This window comes from Conger conger, chromosome 5 (genome assembly GCF_963514075.1).
Source record: "Conger conger chromosome 5, fConCon1.1, whole genome shotgun sequence".
Classification (NCBI taxonomy): Eukaryota; Metazoa; Chordata; class Actinopteri; order Anguilliformes; family Congridae; genus Conger; species Conger conger.
Window position 1 is genome coordinate 42,203,320 of NC_083764.1, and position 22,276 is coordinate 42,225,595.

Sequence of the window (22,276 nt, forward strand, 5' to 3'; positions counted from 1 at the left end):
TACCATTGGTAAACCCATTACTCAACTGACTGTTGATTGAGGAAGACTCAGGATCTCAAGATGAAAGAGCTGGTTTCTGCTGCAGCTGTCTCTATTAGGCATGCCAGAGCACAATTTTATTTTGACATTCTTCAAATTTTATATGGATATTTCTATTAATTGGCTCCCCACTCTCACCTACCTGCACATACACACACAGCAGCTGTGAGTCTAGGATTGTGAAGTGTGCTTATTTGAATTTACGTTATCCCTTGGTTTAAATTTTTCATCTTTTTTTAAGCTGTTGCCACTATTGGTTAAGCTGAGCTCTGTACCTTATATTTTAATTTGAGTTAAATTTACTTTGCTTTCAGTTAAACGTTTTTAGCCAATTGAAGTAAAAAAAGCTTTTGCGTGGACGTTTTCTTCTGAGCATGCCATCTTTGCACCTCACCAATCTTGTCGTAAGCTCCTCCCCTCTACCCCACTTCCTGCCACTCCTTTACCTTTCCTGTCTCAGTTGCTCTTGGGAAATATTGTCCTAGCCTGCAAAACACAATGACATTGGGAAGCAATGACGACAACAACAACCTTGCTAAATTTGCCAAAACGGGCAATAAAAATCGTCTATTTGAAATATGAAAAGAATCTATACTGTACTTTCCCCCCCATTATCAATAATGATAAATCATTTCTGGGTCTTAATCTGCTTGCTTCTCATGGTCATGTTGGCTTTTGCAGTCTTACTTGCTTCTTCATGCCTACACACTGCACAGAGCAGTGAGCTGAGGAGTGGGTCTTTTGCCTTTAGAATGCTGGGTTTTCGGTCCTGTGTACAAAGGCTTGGACTTGTCAGCTCTGAGTTGTACTGTAGCCACATCATGGCATCTGTCAGGGCTGTTTCTAACAGTTTGAAGCTAGGAAGGAATCAGTTGCTTACATTTTCTGATGGAAAATGTGTTTTTTTCCGGCTAATGTTCAAAATCTGAATACGCCTGATTTGTTATGATTGGGTAAATTACTTTCCATAAATAAAGCGGACATTTTTACTGCAAAGTGGCAGTAGATATGAAAAAAGCTTATGAGCAGGTGAAACATGTATGGGTTGGTAGAGGTTTAGCGATTGTTTCTGTTATTCTGATATATGGAGGTCCAGGAACATGATCAGGATTTTTCTATATTTTGAAGCTATGTTTTCCAATACCTAATGCATTCATCAATATCTGCTACACTAAAATCAATTCATTCAATTAGGTCAGCAGCAGGATCACGACTCTCTTTTGCAAATGGCCGTCAGTGATTTTGGACAGTCAGCCTGCTCTGTAAATATTCATATGGTGATTAGATGTTCCCAGACAAAATCGATCCTAGAGCAGGGAAGCATAATTATCAGCCCACGCTGGTGTCTGGAATAGAATAAACAAGTGATTGCATTATTTGTCCTATGGGAAGGAAATGGAGGCAAGTTGGGTGGTTGGTGAGTATAATCTATAATGTACGGAGAGCAGGTGACTTTCCTGTAGTTTTTATTAAATTAATCATCAGAATGTAAGGTACCTTTTCATGGGGTACATTGTGAATTTAACAGGTTGTCGGATTTGTAAAAATAGCAGCAATAATAAAAGATAGTGTTAGAGTCCCTTTTTTCTGATGAAAAGGCGTAAGTCCACTCAATTTGAGATTTCGGTTTTGAAAGCGTTGATTCCTTTTCTTATTTTTGGTGAAAGGGGGAGGGGTGTAGTTCAATTGCGTACCCATGCTCCTTAGCCTCACCAAGCTGTCCCGCACTGTCTCAGAAGCAGAAACACCTGACCCACTCCCCCACCCTGCCCGCCCGTTTTGGAGAATTGGCATAGAATCAAAAAGGCCCAAACAGTAACTGCAGCAAAGGACTCCTTTGGCAATCGCTGGAGCAGATGCGGCTTTTGTTTGGTTGCTTTTGCGGCTCGGTGTTGTGTCGTCCAGTGCAGTGTGTCTGTGTTTCTGTGGGGTCCCCTGATCTCTCTGTGCTTTTTGTCCCCCCCCCGCCCAACATACCCTTCCCACCATTCCCATACCCCCCCCCCCCCCGCCACTCTGCTCCGCCCTCTTCCCCCACAGGGCCTTTGTGTATCTCAGTAACCTGCTCTACCCCGTACCCCTGGTGCACCGGGTGGCCATCGTGAGTGAGAAGGGCGAGGTCAAAGGCTTTCTAAGGGTTGCAGTGCAAGCCATTTCAGGTAAGGTCCTCAGGACAGGGAGCTCTTTCCTCAGCTGTGAGCTTACCAAGTTGGAGCGGGGTGAGCAGTGCGTTGTGTGTAACTCGTTGGAATAGTGAAGTGAAGCCGTTTTGTGTTTTCCTTCAGCCGATGAGGAGGCCCCCGACTACGGCTCTGGTGTGCGGCAGTCAGGAACCGCCAAGATTTCCTTTGAAGACCAGCAATTTGAGAAGGTGAGCTGTCGAAACGTAATTGGGAATCGGGATATCTGTGAATTATTATGGGAAAATTGTCTTCTGGTTTGAGTGGAGGTGGAAAGTTCAGGGTTAATAAAGTCCCGCCATGTGTTTCTTCTACCCATGAACTCAGCCAGCTGATTTTAGTAATTAGTTCTACCTATTGCTTAATTAGCAAGTCCAGGTGACTGGAACAAAATACCAGGGAGGACTTTTATTTTCTTAACCTGGATTTTTGACTCGGGTTTCGAGTTCCATTTCAAGCTGCCTGTTCTTTTGACTGGCCAGTTTCAGACAGAGTCCTGCCCAACGGGCATGTCCCGCTCTGGAACATCCCAGGAGGAGCTGCGCATCGTTGAAGGAGAGGGACAGAATTCAGACACAGGCCCCACGGCAGACGAAGTCAACAATAACACCTGTGGAGGTAATGGACAAGGAGGGTCGTGAGTCAGGCTATGGTCACAGAGTTTGTGGGACTGGGTCAGACCTGGGTCAAATACGTCATTGTTTTGGATTCATATACCTTCCTGTGCTTGCTTGATCTTGTCCAATCAGGAGGACTACCAGAGGGCAGGATTTGCATTTTTTGAGAGTGTTTCATAGGTTACAATACACCAAACTAGCACAGTAATATATAGAAAAGTATTTGAATTCATAACAATTATGTATTTGACCGAGGTTTGGACTAGGCATGACTTTATGTCTAGAGACTTAAAGGTATTGGAAGTGGAACGTACTGTGCCTTGTTCCACACGACTCTATTTGACCTTCTGGACACTCCCCTCCACAGTGAACACAGAGGAAATTGAGAGTCCCCTGAAGGCCAATGTAGAGGGGCCTCTGGAAGGCGGTCTGGAGCACCTGAGGATCGGAAGCGTCTTCACCTTCCGAGTGACGGTCCTTCAGGCCTCTAGCATCTCCGCTGAGTATGCAGACATCTTCTGCCAGTTCAAGTAAGTGCCCATCTCCTCAAACCAAGTTCACTCTCTGATCTAACGTCCTTTCCATCGGGAATCTGGCCAATGTTGATATTATTTGTGCAGACAGTAATCATTTGTTTTATTAAATTGACCACTGCAAGTTGGCATAGTTTGACATGTAGCTCCTAGGTGTAATAAATAGATGAATGCATAAAGAAAATTTAAAAGGTCCATCATTTAGACTACACATATCCAATGTTTATAATTAATCTATCAGGAAATAGAAAAAAGGCAGGGACACAATTTAAAGGAAGTGTTGCTTATGAAGGCTTTATGAATTGTATGTAAAGCCTTCATAAACCTGACATAATGGATTCATAAACCATACATAAGCAAGTATCATACTTCAGAAATGGAGACACATCACCTTCTTATGCAACAACAAATGTGACATAACCAAGAATGTCACCTAGCTAAACATAAACATGCTTATTCAGGATGCTAGGATAACTGTGGTATAACAAATTTTGTCACTTGGTGACATAAGAAGGTGTTATGTCTCCCTTTATGAAGTATGACAATTGCTTATGTATGGTTTATAAAGCCATTATGTTGCGTTTATGAAGGCTTTACATATGATTCATAAAGCTTTTATAAGCTACACTTTGTTTAAAGTGTCCAAAAGTAGAAACAGTGAGAAAATCCTCAATAATTCAAACAGTCAAACAAACACTTGTTCTCCTCTGTCCATATTTTTCCACCCATGTTCTGTCCCTGTTAATTTATGGTAAAATCTCATTTAGAACAAAATGAGTGACTCAGTCAGATAAATTAGAAGGAGGATAAGCTTTTTGGAAAGGTTCTGTTTGGCTGGCAGATGATGGCAGAGCTGCTGTGTGATTGATAACACAAGCGCTGATTTTGTGGAGGTAAGCCACAGCAGTGTTTTGTTGGCATGAGGCCTGATCTTTGGCTCTTTGCAGCTTCATCCATCGACACGACGAGGCCTTCTCCACAGAGCCACTGAAGAACACAGGCCGCGGCCCGCCTCTGGGCTTCTACCATGTGCAGAACGTAAGAACCATGTAGTGACTCTATGGTGAACGTAAGCCCTTTACATAGTGACTCTATGGTGAATGTTAGCCCTTTACATAGTGACTCTATGGTGAATGTAAGCCCTTTACATAGTGACTCTATGGTGAATGTTAGCCCTTTACATAGTGACTCTATGGTGAACGTAAGCCCTTTACATGGTGACTCTATGGTGAACGTAAGCCCTTTACATAGTGACTCTATGGTGAACGTAAGCCCTTTACATAGTGACTCTATGGTGAACGTAAGCCCTTTACATAGTGACTCTATGGTGAATGTTAGCCCTTTACATAGTGACTCTATGGTGAATGTTACCCCTTTACATAGTGACTCTATGGTGAATGTTAGCCCTTTACATAGTGACTCTATGGTGAACGTAAGCCCTTTACATGGTGACTCTATGGTGAACGTAAGCCCTTTACATAGTGACTCTATGGTGAACGTAAGCCCTTTACATAGTGACTCTATGGTGAACGTAAGCCCTTTACATAGTGACTCTATGGTGAATGTTAGCCCTTTACATAGTGACTCTATGGTGAATGTTACCCCTTTACATAGTGACTCTATGGTTTATATTGTGATGAAGCCATGTCCTTAAAAGAGCATTTGTTCCCCAATGCAACAGCAGTTTGTTCTTTTTGCCTTTCTTGCAGATTGCAGTGGAGGTGACCAAATCTTTTGTGGAGTACATCAAGACTCAGCCCATTGTATTTGAGGTGTTTGGACACTACCAGAAGCAGCCTTTTCCACCACTTTGTAAAGATCTCATCAGGTTGGAATTAAAATGATTTTGAATCAAGGTTTGGTTATGGTTGTAATGTGAAAATGAGGGTTATATACTGCACTTTCATTTTTCATCTTCTGAAATTTTGCCCCTTTTTATTTTATAGCCCACTACGACCTACTAGAAGACAGTTTCCCAGAATTATGCCCTTGTCTAAACCAGGTAAGAAATGTAGTTTAGACAATGTAGTTAGACACAAATATGTCATTTTGATAAGTGCTGCTGTCTTTTCAGATCAAAATACTTGCACAGAACATAGTAAAAGTCAAAATAAATCATGTGAATTGTGTGAAGACCGTGGAATTTCTGAAAGGTTGGCAGTGCATATTAGCTGTTGGAGAGGTTTTTTAACATTTATATGACATGGGCTTCACCGCCTGCGAGTGAACATTACACCCCTGTTGTAAAATCCAGCTATGACCGGCTTGAAATTACCAGCTACCAGCTGTTTCGAAGTATAGCTTGAGCTGGTCAAACCATGTTCAGTATGGAGCTGGTCTGAACTGGTCAACCAGCTACCAGCTGTTTCAAAACCTAGTTTGAGCAGGGGCGCCAGTTAGTTTCTGTAGTTGGCATCACTGCTTAGCATCTGTCACCACGGCTACCTGGTGCTAGAAGCATTCAATGGTGGACTTGCCATTGGGCTATGCCCTGTCTACCACAGGCCTGCCTCTTCCTCTCAGATGGGCAGGAGCCTGGTGCTCTGCCACCCGGGTTGGTAATGTCCATGTGTAAGACCCAAATAAATCATCTAAATCCATCCTTTTTCCCACAAGAAAATTCATACTAGAACCCTGTTTTGTCAGTTATTCACATTGTGGAGGCCATCATTCATGCAAAGTGGAATTGTAATGTACAGATTTGATTGTTCTATTTGTAAAAAAAAAAGATTGTTGTACTGGCTTCTGAGAGTGAAGTGCATTGGTGGGATTATGGGATTTCTTTACCAGTTCAATTGCTTCTGTTTGCAACTCAATCTTTTGTCAGCTTCTCTGAGAATGGAAACTTATGGGGGTGATGATTTGCCATAGAAAGGGCTGCAATTATACTGCTGTGAAGTCAGGGGGAGATGTACACAAGCACGCATTGCTGAGAAGTATCATTGCAATTTTGGAGGGAGGGAGGTCGTCTGCCTGATGAAAATATATTTGCATTGTGTCCAAAGTGATTGGTTTGATTCTGATTGCGGTAGTTCCGTGAGGATGCTTGCCTGCCCCACTGATCTGTCGGCTTAGTAGTCGGTGGGGGAGAGTGTGAACCTCCGACCTGCATATGATCGATCTAATCAAAATATGAGTCATACCCTCTCCAGAGCACTTTACTTAATTACTTATGAATACTTATGATGCTCATGATTTCTGGTAATATGTTGATTTGGGCCAAAAGCGTAAGCCTTTTTCCCAGTTGAGGGGAGATAGCGTTGCCATCCCAACAAAGCAGTTCCACTCAACTGGCTGGGTGGGGCTCCTCTTTCTCAGTCCCTCTTATTCCTGCTGGGACCATGTGGTGCTTTGGCACCACCTGCTGTCTGGGCTGTCACATTACATGTGTTCACATGTTCACATTACCATTGCTTTCACATCTATGGGTTCTGCGGTGTATGTGAACGCCCGGGTGTGGTTCAGAACAGCTTGTATTGTAAGACGTTTATTCCTGTAGACTCTTGGCTTTGCATGCAAGACAGGATGTGGTCTCCATTGATTGTATATGGGGTATCATTAACTGTGTGAGTAGATTCCTTGAGTGCAGTTCACAGTGTTCCTTCACAGGCATCGGTTTACAGTACTAGATGTGCAGATCTATCGGTCTTAATGTTATATGGAGACGCTAATCTAATGATCTGTGTCCGTTATAAGAAAGTAATAGATAGCAACTGTACGAAAACTGGCATCATATTGGAAAATAGATACTTTTCATGGATTTGCAAGCTCACTGTGGTGGTTGATTGTTTTGTATATTCATGCATTTGGCATGCACCACACTGATCACATGCAGATTTCAATGTGTAAAATGTTCACTGTTAAATTAACTCTTACTGAGTACATGTGGACCCATCTAGACTCACGTAAAGTCTATTAGAATTGAATTAACATTTTACTGTGTGTGAGGTGCAGATTCTGATTCTGCTTCCCACATTTTCCAACTTGATTGCCTATAATGGCTCAGGGAATAATTCAACAGTTTCACAACAGTTCACTCAATTGGACTTTTTCCTATTTTTTCATTCCCACTGGGAAATGGATATTCAGAAATAAATGGAGATTTATTGATCGGTTGAATAAAGTAGGGTGGCGCAGTGGGTAGCACTGTTTCCTCACAACGAGAAGATCCTGGATTCTTGTTCTCCCTGTGTCTGCGTGGGTTTCCTCCAGATACTCTGGTTTCCTCTCACAGTCGAAAGACATGCAGGTTAGGGACTACCAATGAAAATGAGCTCATTAGCTAACTCTTGATGTGGAAACTGAAAATGTTGATTAATGTGCACTGTCCCTGATAAATACTAATAAATAGATAAAACGCAAAGTTTGCTCACGGGCGTTAACTCCCGAGGATGAAGATGGCCTTAATGGCTCCCTTGTTTTCTCACAGTGCCTGCCACCAAACTGAGCACGCTGACCCGCCCCACAGCTGGGCCCTGCCACTGCAAGTATGACCTCATGGTGTTCTTCGAGATCTGTGAGCTGGAAGCCAACGGAGAGTGAGTGTTTTCTTCCTGTAAATTGTGGCTGATGCAAGAGGGAGGTCCAGCATGTAGTGGAGTGTTCTTTCCCAGCATTGTGCTTTGGAACTCTACTTTTGGAAATCTATTTGGGAACAATTAGTCCCATTTAAGGCTAAAATATAATGAGAATTAGTCTTTCAGCATCTTGAAACACATTTGCAGGGTGTTGAAATTGATGCAGCCAATTAAAACTCAGATGAAATATGAAATTCTGAAGGTAATTTTCCATTAATGGATTCAACCTTCAATATAGGAGGATTGTGGCAAAGTGGAACTTCCTGACATGGTTGTGACCAATTTTGTGACATACCCGAGGACATACTTTAAAAGTGTGCAGCAGTATTTCCATCTGTGTGAATTTATGTCTCCACTTTCACCAGCAGACCAACCACATCCATCTTCTCACCCGATCAAATGTAAAATCATTGATATTTGGTTGGGAGAACAAACCACCACCATACATTGCACATACATTGCATCAAATACAAAATGGAGGCCATTATATGTTTGTAATGCGGTATCTCATCTATGTCTCCAGCTACATCCCTGCTGTAGTGGATCACAGAGGAGGCATGCCCTGCCACGGCACCTTCCTGCTACACCAGGTACAGTGCGCTCGCCATTTTGCTGCTCACCTGCAGGAAGGCTCAAGATGTTTAGACTTCATTTGAGCAGCATCATTATTCTTGTCATTGACACAGGGCATTCAGAGGCGAATCACAGTGACCATTGTGCACGAAACAGGAAATGACATTGAGTGGAAGGAGGTCCGGGAGCTGGTTATAGGTGAGCATGGTTGGGCGGTTAGCGCCGTAGGTGGTGCCGTTGCTAGGGGAGCAGCAGGGCAAACTAACGTGTTTTCGATCCACGGGATGGCGACCTGCGGAAGAATTTATCAGCCTTTTGCTCCCCCCTGCAGGTCGCATTCGAAACACCCCTGAAGCCGACGAGACCATCATCGACCCCAACATTCTGTCTCTCAACATCCTCTCCGCGGGGTACATCCGCCCCTCCCACGATGACAGGTGTGTGTCCCACCCACTCTCCCACCACACCTTTCCTCTTTGTCAGTTGTCTGTGGAATGTGCTTGCTATCTAGAGGCCACACCAAAAGCTATTGTTCATTGCCCTGCTGAAAACAGCTAAAGCTAGATTTTGAAACAGCCAGTAGCAGACCACCTCCTAGCTGGACACGGTTTAGCTGGTTGACCAATTCAAACCAGGTTTGGACATGGTTTGACTCACTGAAGCTACTGTATGTTTTGAAACAGCTGGCTGACCAGCTCAGACAAGCTACCAGCACTAGCTGGTTGACCAGCTCATACCCAGCTAGACCAGCTTATGACCATCTTGACCAGCTCAATTTTCAAGCTGGCATAGCTGGAGTTTGCAGCATGGTGGCCCAATACTATTGCACTATGACACTATTGAGATGTGAAAGTACTGGTATATATTAAGCAGAAGGTCATACAGTAGAGCCTTAGAAATACAGTTGAATTAATGTCAATCCTTCATTGATTGGAACTGTTGCCTACTGTCGGCAGGTAATTATTTTTTACATTCATAGCTATAAATATTCCAAAGCAATTGCTGAAAGCCACAATGGACATAGGTTGTCAGAGGTTCAAAAGCAAAAGCATCCCTGTATTTTATCCACAAGAGTCTATTGTTGCACGCTGGTCCTTCACATACAAAAGAGAGACCACAAAAGGTCAGGTGTCAAGAGGGTTAATGTGAGTGGTTGCAGCAGGTTTCAACTTGAAGCATTTTCCACCCAAGTGCTGAAGAAAGCATGCCTTTCAGGAACATCAGTTGCTATCTAGCTATGCTGGCATTTAACTCGTTACTTCATTACTTCAAAAAGCAAATCTTGCAATGATGTTCTGGTTATTTCTGATCGTTTGACGATGTATATATGTGCTAATATTATCACAGGTCTGCCCTAATCAGGTCAGAAGGAGATGCAGTTACAGCCGACTGCTTTAAATACTGCCTAATTCTCACAGCTTTTGCTGGTTTCTTTTCTCTCTCTCACAGCATTTCCTTGGGAATAGACCATAGGTATATTTCATACTTTCCTTGTCTTGTGCTCTCCCTTCTCCATCCATATGACTGAAATTCAGGTAGCAGCACCTTGATACAATGGTATGCTGTGATGGTTAGAGCATAGCCATCATGTGGAGCTTCCCAGTAATGTAATGGGAAACTACATGAGGAATTGTAAAAAAGTGTTCTCATGTGAGAAGCTAATATCTGCATGCATGCACACACATACTTATGTCTTTCTTGTTTGATACTGGGTGTACTAAAACATTTTTTTGGTTGTTTTTATTTTTAACTTCTATGTAATGATTGTACGATGATGTTTCAATAGAGGGGCATCGAAGTCTAAAAAAGTTACTACAACAACTGCAAAAGATAAGATCTGCCCATGCATCATTGCTTACACTGTGTGCTGATTGACAGGACCTTCTACCGTTTCGAGGCTGCCTGGGACAGCTCCATGCACAACTCCCTGCAGCTGAACCGTGTCACACCTTACGGGGAGAAGATCTACATCACCCTCTCTGCTTACCTGGAAGTGAGTGGAACAGTTCAATGAATCTTTTTTATCACTGTTTGTTCCTTTACTCTGCTATGCTTACCCTATCAAGGCTAGGTCTCAATTTTAAACCTTGTTAAATGACCTTCTAGTAAAAGGTAGGTAGAAAGGTAGAAATACTACTACTACTGCAACTACTACTTTTTCTATTACTACTACTAGTACTTCTATTATTACTATTATTACGACTTACTATGATTGCTACTATTACTACTACTACTACTAAAAATAATAATTACTACTACTACTAATAACAATAATAATAATATTTGCCTCCAGGATTTTATTGCTATATGTTGATTCCGTACCGTAAGTACCGTACTGAAACACTGTTGTATTTGTGCTCTCAACTGGGCTCCAAACGACTAGCTGCCCAATTGTGCTTTTCTGTGCCAGATGGAGAGCTGCACTCAGCCCACAGTCATCACCAAAGATTTCTGCATGGTGTTCTACTCCCGGGATGCCAAGCTGCCCGCTTCCCGTTCCATCCGGAACCTCTTCGGCAGCGGGCTGAAGGCGTCCGAGGGGTGAGAGCCTGTGACTCAGCTCGAACGGCTGGCCTTTCGCTAAATTAAACGCGCCGTTCCGTGACATCCTTGACCCGAGCGGTAATCAAATCTCCTTTTCCGTTTGCAGGAACCGCGTCACCGGCGTGTACGAGGTCAGGCTTTGCCACTTGGCTGACGCGGGCAGCCCAGGTAAGAGGCTGCGCTCTCTGCTCGCTCAACGCTCAGTGTGACGACAGCACCTCCCTCCTCTCCCTCCTCACTCTCTGGCTGTCTCCCTCAGGCATGCAGAGGAGGCGCAGGCGGGTCCTGGACACCTCCGTGGCCTACGTACGCGGGGAGGAGAACCTGGCTGGCTGGAGGCCCCGTAGCGACAGCCTCATTCTGGACCACCAATGGGAGCTGGAGAAACTGAGTCTGCTGCAAGAGGTGGGGGAGGGTGCTTTTCTGCTGGCTAAAGCTGCTGTTGCATTTACGCTTTTCTGTTGCATTGCATTACAGTCATGTAGCAGACACTTATGCAGAGCAGCTTACGAATGTAGAGAACAGGAGTGTTAGCCTCAGGCATACAGGAGTGCAGTATAGCCAAGAAGACAAAGAAATGGGAACAAATTTTATCATCATTAAGCATGCACTTATACATAGCATCCACATAGCTGAACAAAATAATTAGTATTGTGAATGAAAGTCAATACAGCTAACCTACCTATACTGCTATACCAATAACATTACTATTCCAAAATTTGAAATTCAAAAAAGCAAAAAGGAATAGGTAGGGGAACATTATACACTCTTTGGAGGGGGGTCTACAGTGTGTGCCAGATTAGCAGGCTTTTTACTGTCCTGACTGAGAAGAGCAGTGGTAAGCTCATTACTCCACCAGAGGGCCAGAACAGATAGGAGATGTGATCAGAAACTGCAGGCATTAATGTTAGATATGTAATGCGGATGTGTGAATTTGCAGGTACAACTGCTGTATGCGATTATGTGTGTTTGCAGGTGGAGAGCTGTGCTCTGTGCTTGTGTGTGTGTGCGTCGGTGCTTGTGTGTGCTTACACTTGTAGATGTGCTCACAGCTGCGTGTATGTGTGTGTGTCTGCAGGTGGAGAAGACCCGGCACTACCTGCTGCTGCGAGAGAAGCTGGAGTCCACGCTGCTGATTGGCCAGGACTCACTATCGTCATGCGGGAGCGAGGACCTGAGCGACTCCTCTCAGTCCTCCACCGACAGCAGCAGTGCCCTGGGGTCCAACGTGGCTCCGGAGAGCCCCAACGAGAGGCAGAGGGAGCTGGCTGCCAAGGTGACGGTCGCCCCCCAGCTGAGTGTCTCGTCCGGACCTCTTCCCTTGTCATTAGCATCCCCTGTGTATGTTTAGCATGGCTAATACGCTGTAATCCCTTACCTCTCTGCTGCTGCTCTCTCCTCAGTGTCTGCGACTGCTCACCCACACCTTCAACAGGGAGTACAGCCAAGTGTGTAGCAGTGCCAGCGAGGGGAAGGTAAGCTCCACGGTCAGTCAAGCTGTCAATCAATCTATGTATCAATCAATCAGCCAACCAACCAACCAACCAGGCAGTCAGTCAATCAGCCAATGAGGAAAAGCAAAAGACATTAGGGCTAAGAGGCAGCTTCAAAAATACACTCTTCTAAAAGGCTTCTTTGGCTTGATTCTTGAGTCTTTATGGAACCCTCTATCAAAGGTGTGGAAAAACTCCCAGAAAAAGAATAATTTTGCCCAACAACAAAACTAGATAGTATACTTCTATGGAATCACAGGGTTCCTATTTGAACCATTCTTCCTGAGAGTGTATAATGAGAAATGGCGCTGTATCAAAGCTCTTCTCAGTCTAAATAAACACTGAATAAATTCAAATTAAATTCTGTGGTTGGTTTAGACCCAGTTTGTGATTTTTGTGCTGGAGTCTGATTGGTTGCTTGGTGTATCAGTGTATTTTGACAGACTGCTCTTGACAGACTGAGAGTGTATAATAAGAAAGGGCGCTGTATCAAAGCCCTTCTCAGTCTAAATAAACAGTTGAATAAATTTAACTTCAGCTGAAATTCTGTGGCTGGTTTAGACCCAGTTTGTGATTTTATGCTGTCTTTATGAGTCTGATTGATTGCTTGGTGTGTCAGTGCATTCTTACTGACTGCTCTTGTCTTTCAGCTGTCTGAGATGTCAGTGACACTACTGAGGGACACCTCGGGTTCCGCCCTGAGCACTCTGACCCCTTCCTCCACCTGCCCCTCACTCGTGGAAGGCGGCTACGCCAACGCTGAACTCAGGTCAGCCATCAGGATGCTTGGCTTGCAACACATCGAGACCTTAGAATGATCATTTGATGAGTCAGTATCACAAACATGTTGTTTATAGGGCACTAACTATATGCGTTTTTCATAAAAATACTGTTTAGAAGTATGAAAAAATGCTGAATGTAAAAGGTCGTATCTGGTTGGAGCTCATTCACTTTGGAATCGTTGAAGCTCAAAACCACTCAGAAAACAGCTAGAACCTTATAATTCCAAGGTCACAACAGTACAGAGGAGAGAACAAAACATTTTTCAGAGGAAAGCGCTGACACCTTCCAGCACCATCTAAATGCACAATCTGTGTTCCAGAACCCCGGAGCTTCACTCCCGTGCTCTCACTCCAGAGCTGGACCCCCTCCTGGAGGGAGAGATGAAGAAATCCCCCAGCGGGGCTCTGGAGGCCAAGATGAGAATCCGTACCTTCGTCCCAGACATTCAGGAAATCCGCGTCAGGTGAGGCAACCACGGACCAGAGAGGGGGTCTGTCCTATCATGCGTTCAAGCTTATGTTCGCTGGTATATTCAAGCTTTTTTCTGTTAGCTAATGGTACAGTAGCTAATGGTTTGATAAGGTAATGCGCGGCAAACAAAAATGGCTGCTGATGGGCAAAAAACGCAGATAGAACAAAGTTTGACAATTATTTGGCTGTTACAATTTAATCAATGTAATATTTGTTCTTACCTTTAAACATAAATCAGAGGCAAGCAACAAATCAGCTAGCTGCCATTGTTAGACCTAAGTCATATCCATTTGTATTACAAAGGTGTTGGTGGCAAACTAAATGGAATGTTCATTTAAAATCATTCAAGCGTATAGTTTTGCCGTGAAAGTTCGGCCTCTTGAACGCACGTCTGATTTTGAACTTTACAGTAAGACCTGGAAGAAATTTGCGAAATAGTCAAAAACAATACTAATGCGCAATGTGCAATTGCAGCCCCATCGTATCGAAGAAAGGCTACCTGCACTTCCTGGAGCCGCACACCAACGGCTGGGTGAAGCGCTACGTGGTGGTACGCCGGCCGTACGTGTACATTTACAACACTGAGAAGGACAGCATGGAGAGGGCCATCATCAACCTGTCTACTGCCCAGGTGGAGTACAGCGAAGACCAGCAAGCCATGCTGAAGGTTAGTTAAAGCCAGAAAAGCTATTGGAATTGCCTCCGGCTGTAAAGCCCAGTTATGGCAGCTTGAAAATTGAGCTGGTCAAGCTGGTCAGGCAGGACGGCCAAACTGGTCATAATGCTGGCCTTGCAGGATATGAGCTGGTCAACCTGCTAGTGTTGGTAGCGTGTCTGAGCTGATAGCTACCAGCTGTTTCAAAACCTAGCCTGAGCTGTTTTTTTCAGCAGGGTCTTCAACCCTATTCCAGCAGGGTTGGGTCAACTACATTTCAATTCTGTCAGTTGTGTAATTGAATGAATTGAAATTCCATTTAAGCATTGAAACAGATCCATGTTATTCAGTTGAAATGTTTCATTTCATGAATTGACTTTCAGTTGAATTACTGAATTGACCAAATTGAAATGATTCTGTCCCCAGCCCTGTTGTCTAACCAGTGAGTACTTATCTTCTTCATTGGAACATTATTTATGCATTTAGATATTCATAAATACCTTGCAGAGTATATTCTGAACCTAAATTGAATGAGGAGCTCAGTCTGTACCATGACAAAGGCTGTGGTAGTCTCTCTGTTTTTTTTACTGAAAGTATGCCCGATAATGCTAATTAGGCTACCTAATAAGGCAACAGAATTTTTTTTTTTAAAGTTAAAGTGCTGATTCTATTCTCTCTGAGCTGTGAGCCACTGCATATCCCATCATACATTTGTTTGCAGACTCCCAATACATTTGCGGTGTGCACCGAGCATCGTGGGATACTCCTCCAAGCAAGTAACGACAAGGAGATGCATGACTGGCTGTACGCCTTTAATCCTCTCCTAGCAGGGTCCATCAGGTAATGCAGGTCTTTTCACAATCTGTTATATTCATGGTGCTTAAGGACTAATGAAATCTGATTTGGCCCTTTTAGTGAAAATATCAAAAGATCAGCCCAGCAATAGACATACCACTGTTCTCGCAATATTGTTCAATTTCATGGAAACAAGAAAAACCTGCAAGCCAATTAACTTCAAAAGGGAAACGGCACAGCATTAAGAATGACGTAAAACAGATATTTTTGTCACATCTTCAGTGCTTTCCATTGGTTATATTGAATAGTGTAGTTTTGGCACATACAATATGTAGCAACTGTGTTTCATCTTGTTTAATAGGCAGGGTTTCTATTACTCCCTCCCTCCCTAGTAACATGAGTCAACATTACAGCTGGCATTATAATTACACTTGTGTGAGTGTAAGGCATTAGCTGGTGCATTATCTCATAGTGCTGAGGGTCTATCCACTAATGCACTCCATCGTACTGAGGCATTTCTCTTCCTCTCTCCTATTCCCAGGTCAAAGCTTTCCAGGAGAAGAGCTGGGCAAATGAGGATGTAAATCGACCTCCAATCCTCTCCCCCCTTGTGAAAAAAAAAAAACATGATGAAGAAGATTTAAGACTAACCATGTATATAGATCACTTGACCTAACACCACCTCTTCCCCCTGTGCTGAATCTACCCACTCCTCCCCCCCAATACCCTTTCGTAACCTGCCTGCTCCTGCACACGCTCAGTTCAGCACAAACGAACCAAGACATTGCGCGAGGCCCAGCTGCCCTCCTCTTTGATGTGTGTCAGGCTTTGTTACCGACGGCCGGTCATCTGAATATCGTTCCCCTGGGTACCCAGATATCGCCTTACTGGAATGTTCCCAGTCTGGTGAGAGAGGCAAGAGGGGAGGAATGGTGTCTTTACTGTATCAGTTCATACTGTAGTTCCCAAAGTAGCTGCTTGTATCGGCTTCAACAGTGTGTTGGTCTTTCCCTCGTCATGCTGAAGGGAAAAGGATGTGAGTCTACAATGGTGTCAGTTGTCTCCCTCTACAGAGCTGTCCTTCCCTTCACGACATACTGTACCACATTTCACTTTGCATTTGTTTCTCAAAGAAAACCCACAAACCACATCAGTACCTCAGCTTCACTACAATGAATCTAAAACAGTGCACTCTTTGAGACAAGTGCATACCATTCAACCCAGATTATGGGTGTTTCAGTTGACCAAGCCAGAGTACTCATTTCGCATTTCCATATGAACTCGACTGAATCATCGTTCATTGGAAAATGCCTGAGGGTTGACAGAGCTGTCTCAAAAGCACACTGTCTCGTTTTTTGGTCATTGTAGAACATTCAAGATTGTTTGCATTGTTTTCCTATTAAGACATAGACACAAAGGGAGAATTTGACAGCACAAAGATTTTCATTCTCTCACATTGGCATAGTGATACCCCACAATCCCTTTCTCTTGTTCTTGATGAAACTTAAGGTTGTTCAATTAACGCAAATAATACCCCGATCGACTCATTTTATGGTGAGCGTAAGCTGCACTTCCACTAAATTAACTTATTTGCTCTGCTTGTTTTGATTAGCATATTTTAAAACAGTATTTGTGTTTTAGGGTTTAAATATTTATTAAGCCAGATATTTATTTACATAAGCATTTATTTAAATATTTATTTACAAAGACATTTATATTTTTTATTGAACTGTAGAATGTTCTGCATAAGGCACTTTTTATCATTTGTTTTCCTGTGATTTTGCTCATTCACATTTTTAGAACCAAAAAAATGCAACTATTAAAAAAGGAAAGTTGCAGTGGATTTAGCTGCTATGTGAAATGCTTATGAATGGATGCATTTGTTGTTCCTAAGAATTTCAATCAAATTTTACAAGCAATGCCTTCCCCACTACTCCAACAAATCTAGCTAGCTTGAAACATCTTACTGTGGGTGTAATGTCTGGGTATAGCAGGATAGAGTACCCTAAATTATTAGCATTCATTAATTTATGTATTCAATAATTTATTTGATTTCACACACAAGTCACCTATTCTTGATGGATAAGTGGAGGAAAAAAAACGATAACTCAGACACGCTGTAAGACTTGCAGAAAAATTCTATACCTCTTGATCAGTGACAGATTGATTTCATTATATGGCAAGACATTGCAAAGCCTCCTTCATTGCAGAATATGATGGTATATTGGGTTTGTGAAGGTTGTGTGTCTATACTTTGATGGATTTTGGTAGCATTTCCTCTTTGTCACCGCTCTAACCTTCCATGGTTTCACGACTCCCTTCTTCCGCTGCTGTGGTTCCCTTCTGTGCTCACATCAGCCGACTTTGCCTCTTACCATCACGTGGCATGTATAGTCCACCTTCCTTATGTTTACAAAATATACAGTCTTTTTGTTGTAATGATAAGTTATGAACTTGATGTGCCTCTATGAGTTGTCACAAAATGGCATTTTATAAGCGTATCCTAAAGTGACTATCGATTAAAGATTTATACAGTTGCATACCGGCTTTGCACTTGAGACATATTGGCCCATGTACTGTATGCATGCATCCAGGTTCAGCTCCTGTGAACAAAGATTGGCACGAGACCCGATGGTTCTAAGTTTGGCTCCTTATGTGAAGCTTGCAAACGGTCTTGGCTTTTCTCAAAGTTCACCTTTTTCTAGATCAGCTCTTGATCTTCGGCCATGTAATTTCATGTGGCCTTTCTTTTTGCCTTGCCATCCTGTGTACATGGCTCAAACCATCTGATCCTCTCAGGGTGGATTCAACATGGCCCCTGGCTGGTATGAACCAGTCACACTCAGAGATTTTAAAGGAGCAGAATGCCTTGGGGGGTCACAGTAGTTCCCTTCTTTGTAGACCTGCCTCAGAACTTAAATAGATTCCGCTTTTAGTTGAGTTGCATGCAAAACTGCTAAAACGTACATTTTCTTATACTTCACTCCTGCATGGAACAATGGTCAACTAAACATTCCTCAGTTTAGATTTTTTCACCTGATACACAGCCTAATTGTGGCAATAGATTATAGAATATCTTTTTTTTTTCATTGTCACCCTCATGACCTGAAAGAACAGACAGTGGTTTATGATAACGCAAGATGGAGTGCGCTAGAAGTATGAAATTATTCAAATTGCTTGTCAATAGAGTGCACCTACGAGAGAAAACAAGGCAGTCCTTGAGTTGCCGGATGCAATATTTGTTCTTGTCATTGACAGTGTCTTTGTTTCATTATGAGACTTTGTGCAATCCACAAAGCACTTTTTACAAGTGGTCGCTGAAAAGGTTTTCATCTTGAAAGATGTCTTTACCTTTTTCAAGGGCTGTGCTCGGAGGGACAAACACTGTTACATGGACATGTCCTTAGCCAGGCAGCTAATGGAGCATGTCCTGGAATGTTTGTCTTGTGTGTTTGCAGAGGAATATTAATAATAAGATATTCCTGACAGCACTGGGTATTAGAGCGTGCCTAAGGCCAGCCAACCTATAGAGCATGCTCAGTTTGAGAGTTTGAGCACACTCTGGGAAATGTATGTCAATGTGACGGCAAATAAAATATCTCCGTTGGATGTCATGGTACTCATACCCAATGGATGACTTGACATGATGTAATATTTTATAATAGAAGCATTGCCATCTTTGAGGAATTTAGGAGGAAGAAAGATATTCAGAATATTGGCTGTTGTTGGTCTACAACAGATACTTGACATAGCATAGTGTTTATTTTCCCTCATAAATTTAGTGTTAATATTGCTGGGTGTAATTTTGCATGAGTTGTAATATCTGAGAGAGGTTTAAGAAAATGTATCAATTTACGCAGTGTACAAATTGTAACTGTCAAGACACATGGCTGCATCTGAAAGATTAGAAGGCGATGCTTTGTTCTGTGTCTTTGGTTCAGTTCAGTCTTTTACCGTAGAACTTTTCAAATGTTTGGATTAATGCTACCTAAAGCTAGAATTCAAGAAACTTTAGTCAATTTTGTATCTTAAAAATGCAAACAATAGCATGCTGGTGGTATCAATTTAGACATACATACATAGTTGCTGTTATCAAAATCTTCCAATATACATCACATTTAATGAATCCCCCTCTCCCTCTCTAAATGTGAACTAAATTATCAGATGATGAAATTCAACTAGCACGTCTAGTTTACTGTATTGACAGTCGGATGTTTGATGGCCCTGACTTCTTGAGCAAAAGAGATATAGGTCAGATATATTAGGATAAGCAGCATTCTTTAACCAACTGTATAATATAGGTTGATTACATTTTGATTGTACATATTGCAAAATTTCGGCTCTTGTTGAGCAGTTTATAGAATTTCAGTCGTCGGGTGTAATTATTTTTTACCCATTTGTGCTTTGGACTCAAATTCCAGTGTAGTAGGAACTGCATTAAATACATGTACAATATGGACTCATAGCTTTGCATGTGCTGCTATACATTGGCTTTGAGATGTGATCAGTTTTGTCAGCTCACCAAAAAAAAAAAAAGGAAAATTAAATAGAAATAGGGCATCAACCACGACATTGGCCATACGTTCTATGCAACAGATTTTCACGTCTTTTGCGGCAAGTGTACTTTTGAGGGGCTAAAAGAACAGGGTTTGTGGGCTGGGAGAGGTATGCAGATTTCTTTCATTTTTTTGTAGAAGGTACTGTTCTGAGGTGTTCGCCATTCTCGAAAATGACATCCTGAAGTGCACTGGGCACACGGAATTGCTCCCAATCTATCCTAAAGTTGGAACACCTGCTATAGCTCCCAGCATGCACCTGTAGCTGTCAACAATGTGCCCCAACCTTTTTCTTTTGATATTTCCGTGCTTCTCTATCAGAACAGCAGCCCAAGGGCTCCTCTCAGCTCTGTAAACTAAATGTGTCACGTTTCAAGCTCTTCTTCTTCATCTATTTTTTGCTCTGTATATAAACATGATTGCTGTGGACGGTGTATTATACAGCTCTATCCCATTTGTACCATCCTGAATGGGCAGTAGTTTAATCAATGTCTCAAACTATTTGAGTGTTGGAGTCTTCAGATGTTTGTGTACACTTAACACGTTGTCGGATATTAAATAAACGTGAATCTTATGCAACACTGCCATGTGTCTTCCGCGCCTGTCTTCTGACTCATGTGAATTCATGCATTAAATGCATGTTAAACCATGGGATTCAACTCCACATGCCTCCATTTCAGATTATTAAATGGATCGAATCAAATAAAAATGCATTTGTGTCACATATTTCACAAACAATTGTCACAACTTTCTTTACAGACAACCTTGGTCTAAACCCGCACAAGAGGACGCCTAGGGCAACAGTGGCAAGGAAAATCAGTGTCAAATGCACAAGAAAGCATTAATCAAGCTTGGAAAAAACAGACATCACTGATGAAGCAGGAGCAATGTTGTTTAACCATGTTCCATACATAATTAGTTGATAAATGGTCCATTCATAACGTTGCTACATTACTTTGTCAATGAACACAATTTTCTGTTTCAAAACTGAAAGGCTCCATTTCTGTCTTTAATATCCTGCCATAGCTACCTATCGAGAGAAAGCTGAAGCTTGCGATGAGAGGTCTGCTCACGACCATAGAATCGTTCATCCTGATTGAGTGATAGGAGAAGGAATGGCTAACGTCTTGATTCATGTTTATTCAATGTATCCTTGTTGCAGTATATACCACATACAGTATAAATTAAACTTTTTAAATGAATAAAATAAATACACTTGGGATTATGTACATTATCAACCAACCCAAACTGATCTTTCTGGAATAATCCAAATGCCAAATTGCTATTCTATTTTTCTTGCCTTTCTTTGATTAATCAATTATCAAATGTATTTTTTTATTGTGCCGTTCACAACAAAGTATCCAAGACTACTGAACAGTTAAAAACAAGTAGTAACAAAGCAAGATTTCAGTTGCATACAGATTACATAGTCCCTTTTAACAGATTACACAAGCCTTCATTTCATGAGTTATCAGCAATCTGAAAATAAATGCAATTTCTTTAAAGGGCTGCATCCTCTCCCATCAGCGAAATGCAATTGAGTGCTAATGGGGGCTTGATAATGTCATGCTGACTGGTTCCTTTTTTAAAACACTGTCTGGGACAGAGTCTGGAAAATATGTATGAATCCTAGACCCAGGAGGCTTTTCTGCTGTGAATGTACAAGGATAGCGGCAATATCAATGACATCAAAGAGAACAAATAGTGCTTTGTGCTAAGGACTGTGTGACTGAATGTCTTTTTAATTTACATATCTGGTAATGTGTGTAGAGAAGAGCCGTGAGTCATCATCTCATATTCTCATTTTATCATGGCGAACTGGAATACAGTTGTGGAAAATTGTGTCTGCTGAAATGTAGTGAAAAATAACTTTACAAGATTAAACATCTGTTTGCTGAGATATGTGTAAAGTACCTGAAGTTCTCAAGTATAATGTATGGAATGGAATGATTATTGGGGCTAGGTGGGGTGGTATGAGTATCTCCGAAACTGCTGATCACCTGGGGTTTTCACACACAACAGTCTCTAGAGATTACAGAGAATGGTGCAAAAAGCACAGAAAATTCAGTGAGCAGCTCTGGCTGGCAAGAAGGCGCGGCAGTAACTCAAATAACCATGCATTACAACAGGTGTATGCAAAAGAGCATCTCTGAACACACAACACATGGAAACTAGAAGTGGATGGGCTACAGCAGCAGAAGACCAATACGTCTAATAAATTCCTAACAAAGTGGTCACTGAGTATATATTTTACAGCACTGTGATGCAATGTAACCCCCTCTGCAGATGGCAGTCTGAAGATGACTTCTCCCCTTACTTTAATCTCCGTGTTATCAGCTCTTCTCTGCCAAAAGCTGGTGCAAGGCATGCTTTGCTGCACTTTTCCCAGAAGGCCGATCCAAATGCATCTCATTACCTTTATTGCATGGGCCTCTCTCGCTCTCCCTGTCTATCTCTCTC

General features: G+C 42.3%; 1 protein-coding gene across 1 annotated transcript in view; it reads left to right on the forward strand.

Annotated features, from left to right (window-relative positions):
• The window catches only part of kif1ab (kinesin family member 1Ab), a 69,819-nt gene extending 49,422 nt beyond the window's left edge, over positions 1–20,397 (forward strand). The window contains exons 28-50 of the mRNA XM_061241084.1: positions 2,080–2,198; positions 2,325–2,410; positions 2,702–2,837; positions 3,204–3,366; positions 4,317–4,407; positions 5,079–5,197; positions 5,316–5,371; positions 7,799–7,907; positions 8,470–8,536; positions 8,633–8,717; positions 8,851–8,956; positions 9,969–9,992; positions 10,398–10,512; positions 10,930–11,060; positions 11,170–11,231; positions 11,323–11,468; positions 12,142–12,339; positions 12,467–12,538; positions 13,207–13,325; positions 13,659–13,802; positions 14,285–14,477; positions 15,187–15,305; positions 15,802–20,397. Coding sequence (XP_061097068.1) covers positions 2,080–2,198; positions 2,325–2,410; positions 2,702–2,837; positions 3,204–3,366; positions 4,317–4,407; positions 5,079–5,197; positions 5,316–5,371; positions 7,799–7,907; positions 8,470–8,536; positions 8,633–8,717; positions 8,851–8,956; positions 9,969–9,992; positions 10,398–10,512; positions 10,930–11,060; positions 11,170–11,231; positions 11,323–11,468; positions 12,142–12,339; positions 12,467–12,538; positions 13,207–13,325; positions 13,659–13,802; positions 14,285–14,477; positions 15,187–15,305; positions 15,802–15,844 — 2,503 coding nt within the window. The 3' untranslated portion in view covers positions 15,845–20,397. The remainder of the gene's footprint in view (positions 1–2,079; positions 2,199–2,324; positions 2,411–2,701; positions 2,838–3,203; positions 3,367–4,316; positions 4,408–5,078; positions 5,198–5,315; positions 5,372–7,798; positions 7,908–8,469; positions 8,537–8,632; positions 8,718–8,850; positions 8,957–9,968; positions 9,993–10,397; positions 10,513–10,929; positions 11,061–11,169; positions 11,232–11,322; positions 11,469–12,141; positions 12,340–12,466; positions 12,539–13,206; positions 13,326–13,658; positions 13,803–14,284; positions 14,478–15,186; positions 15,306–15,801) is intronic.
• Positions 20,398–22,276: the final 1,879 nt, after the last annotated feature.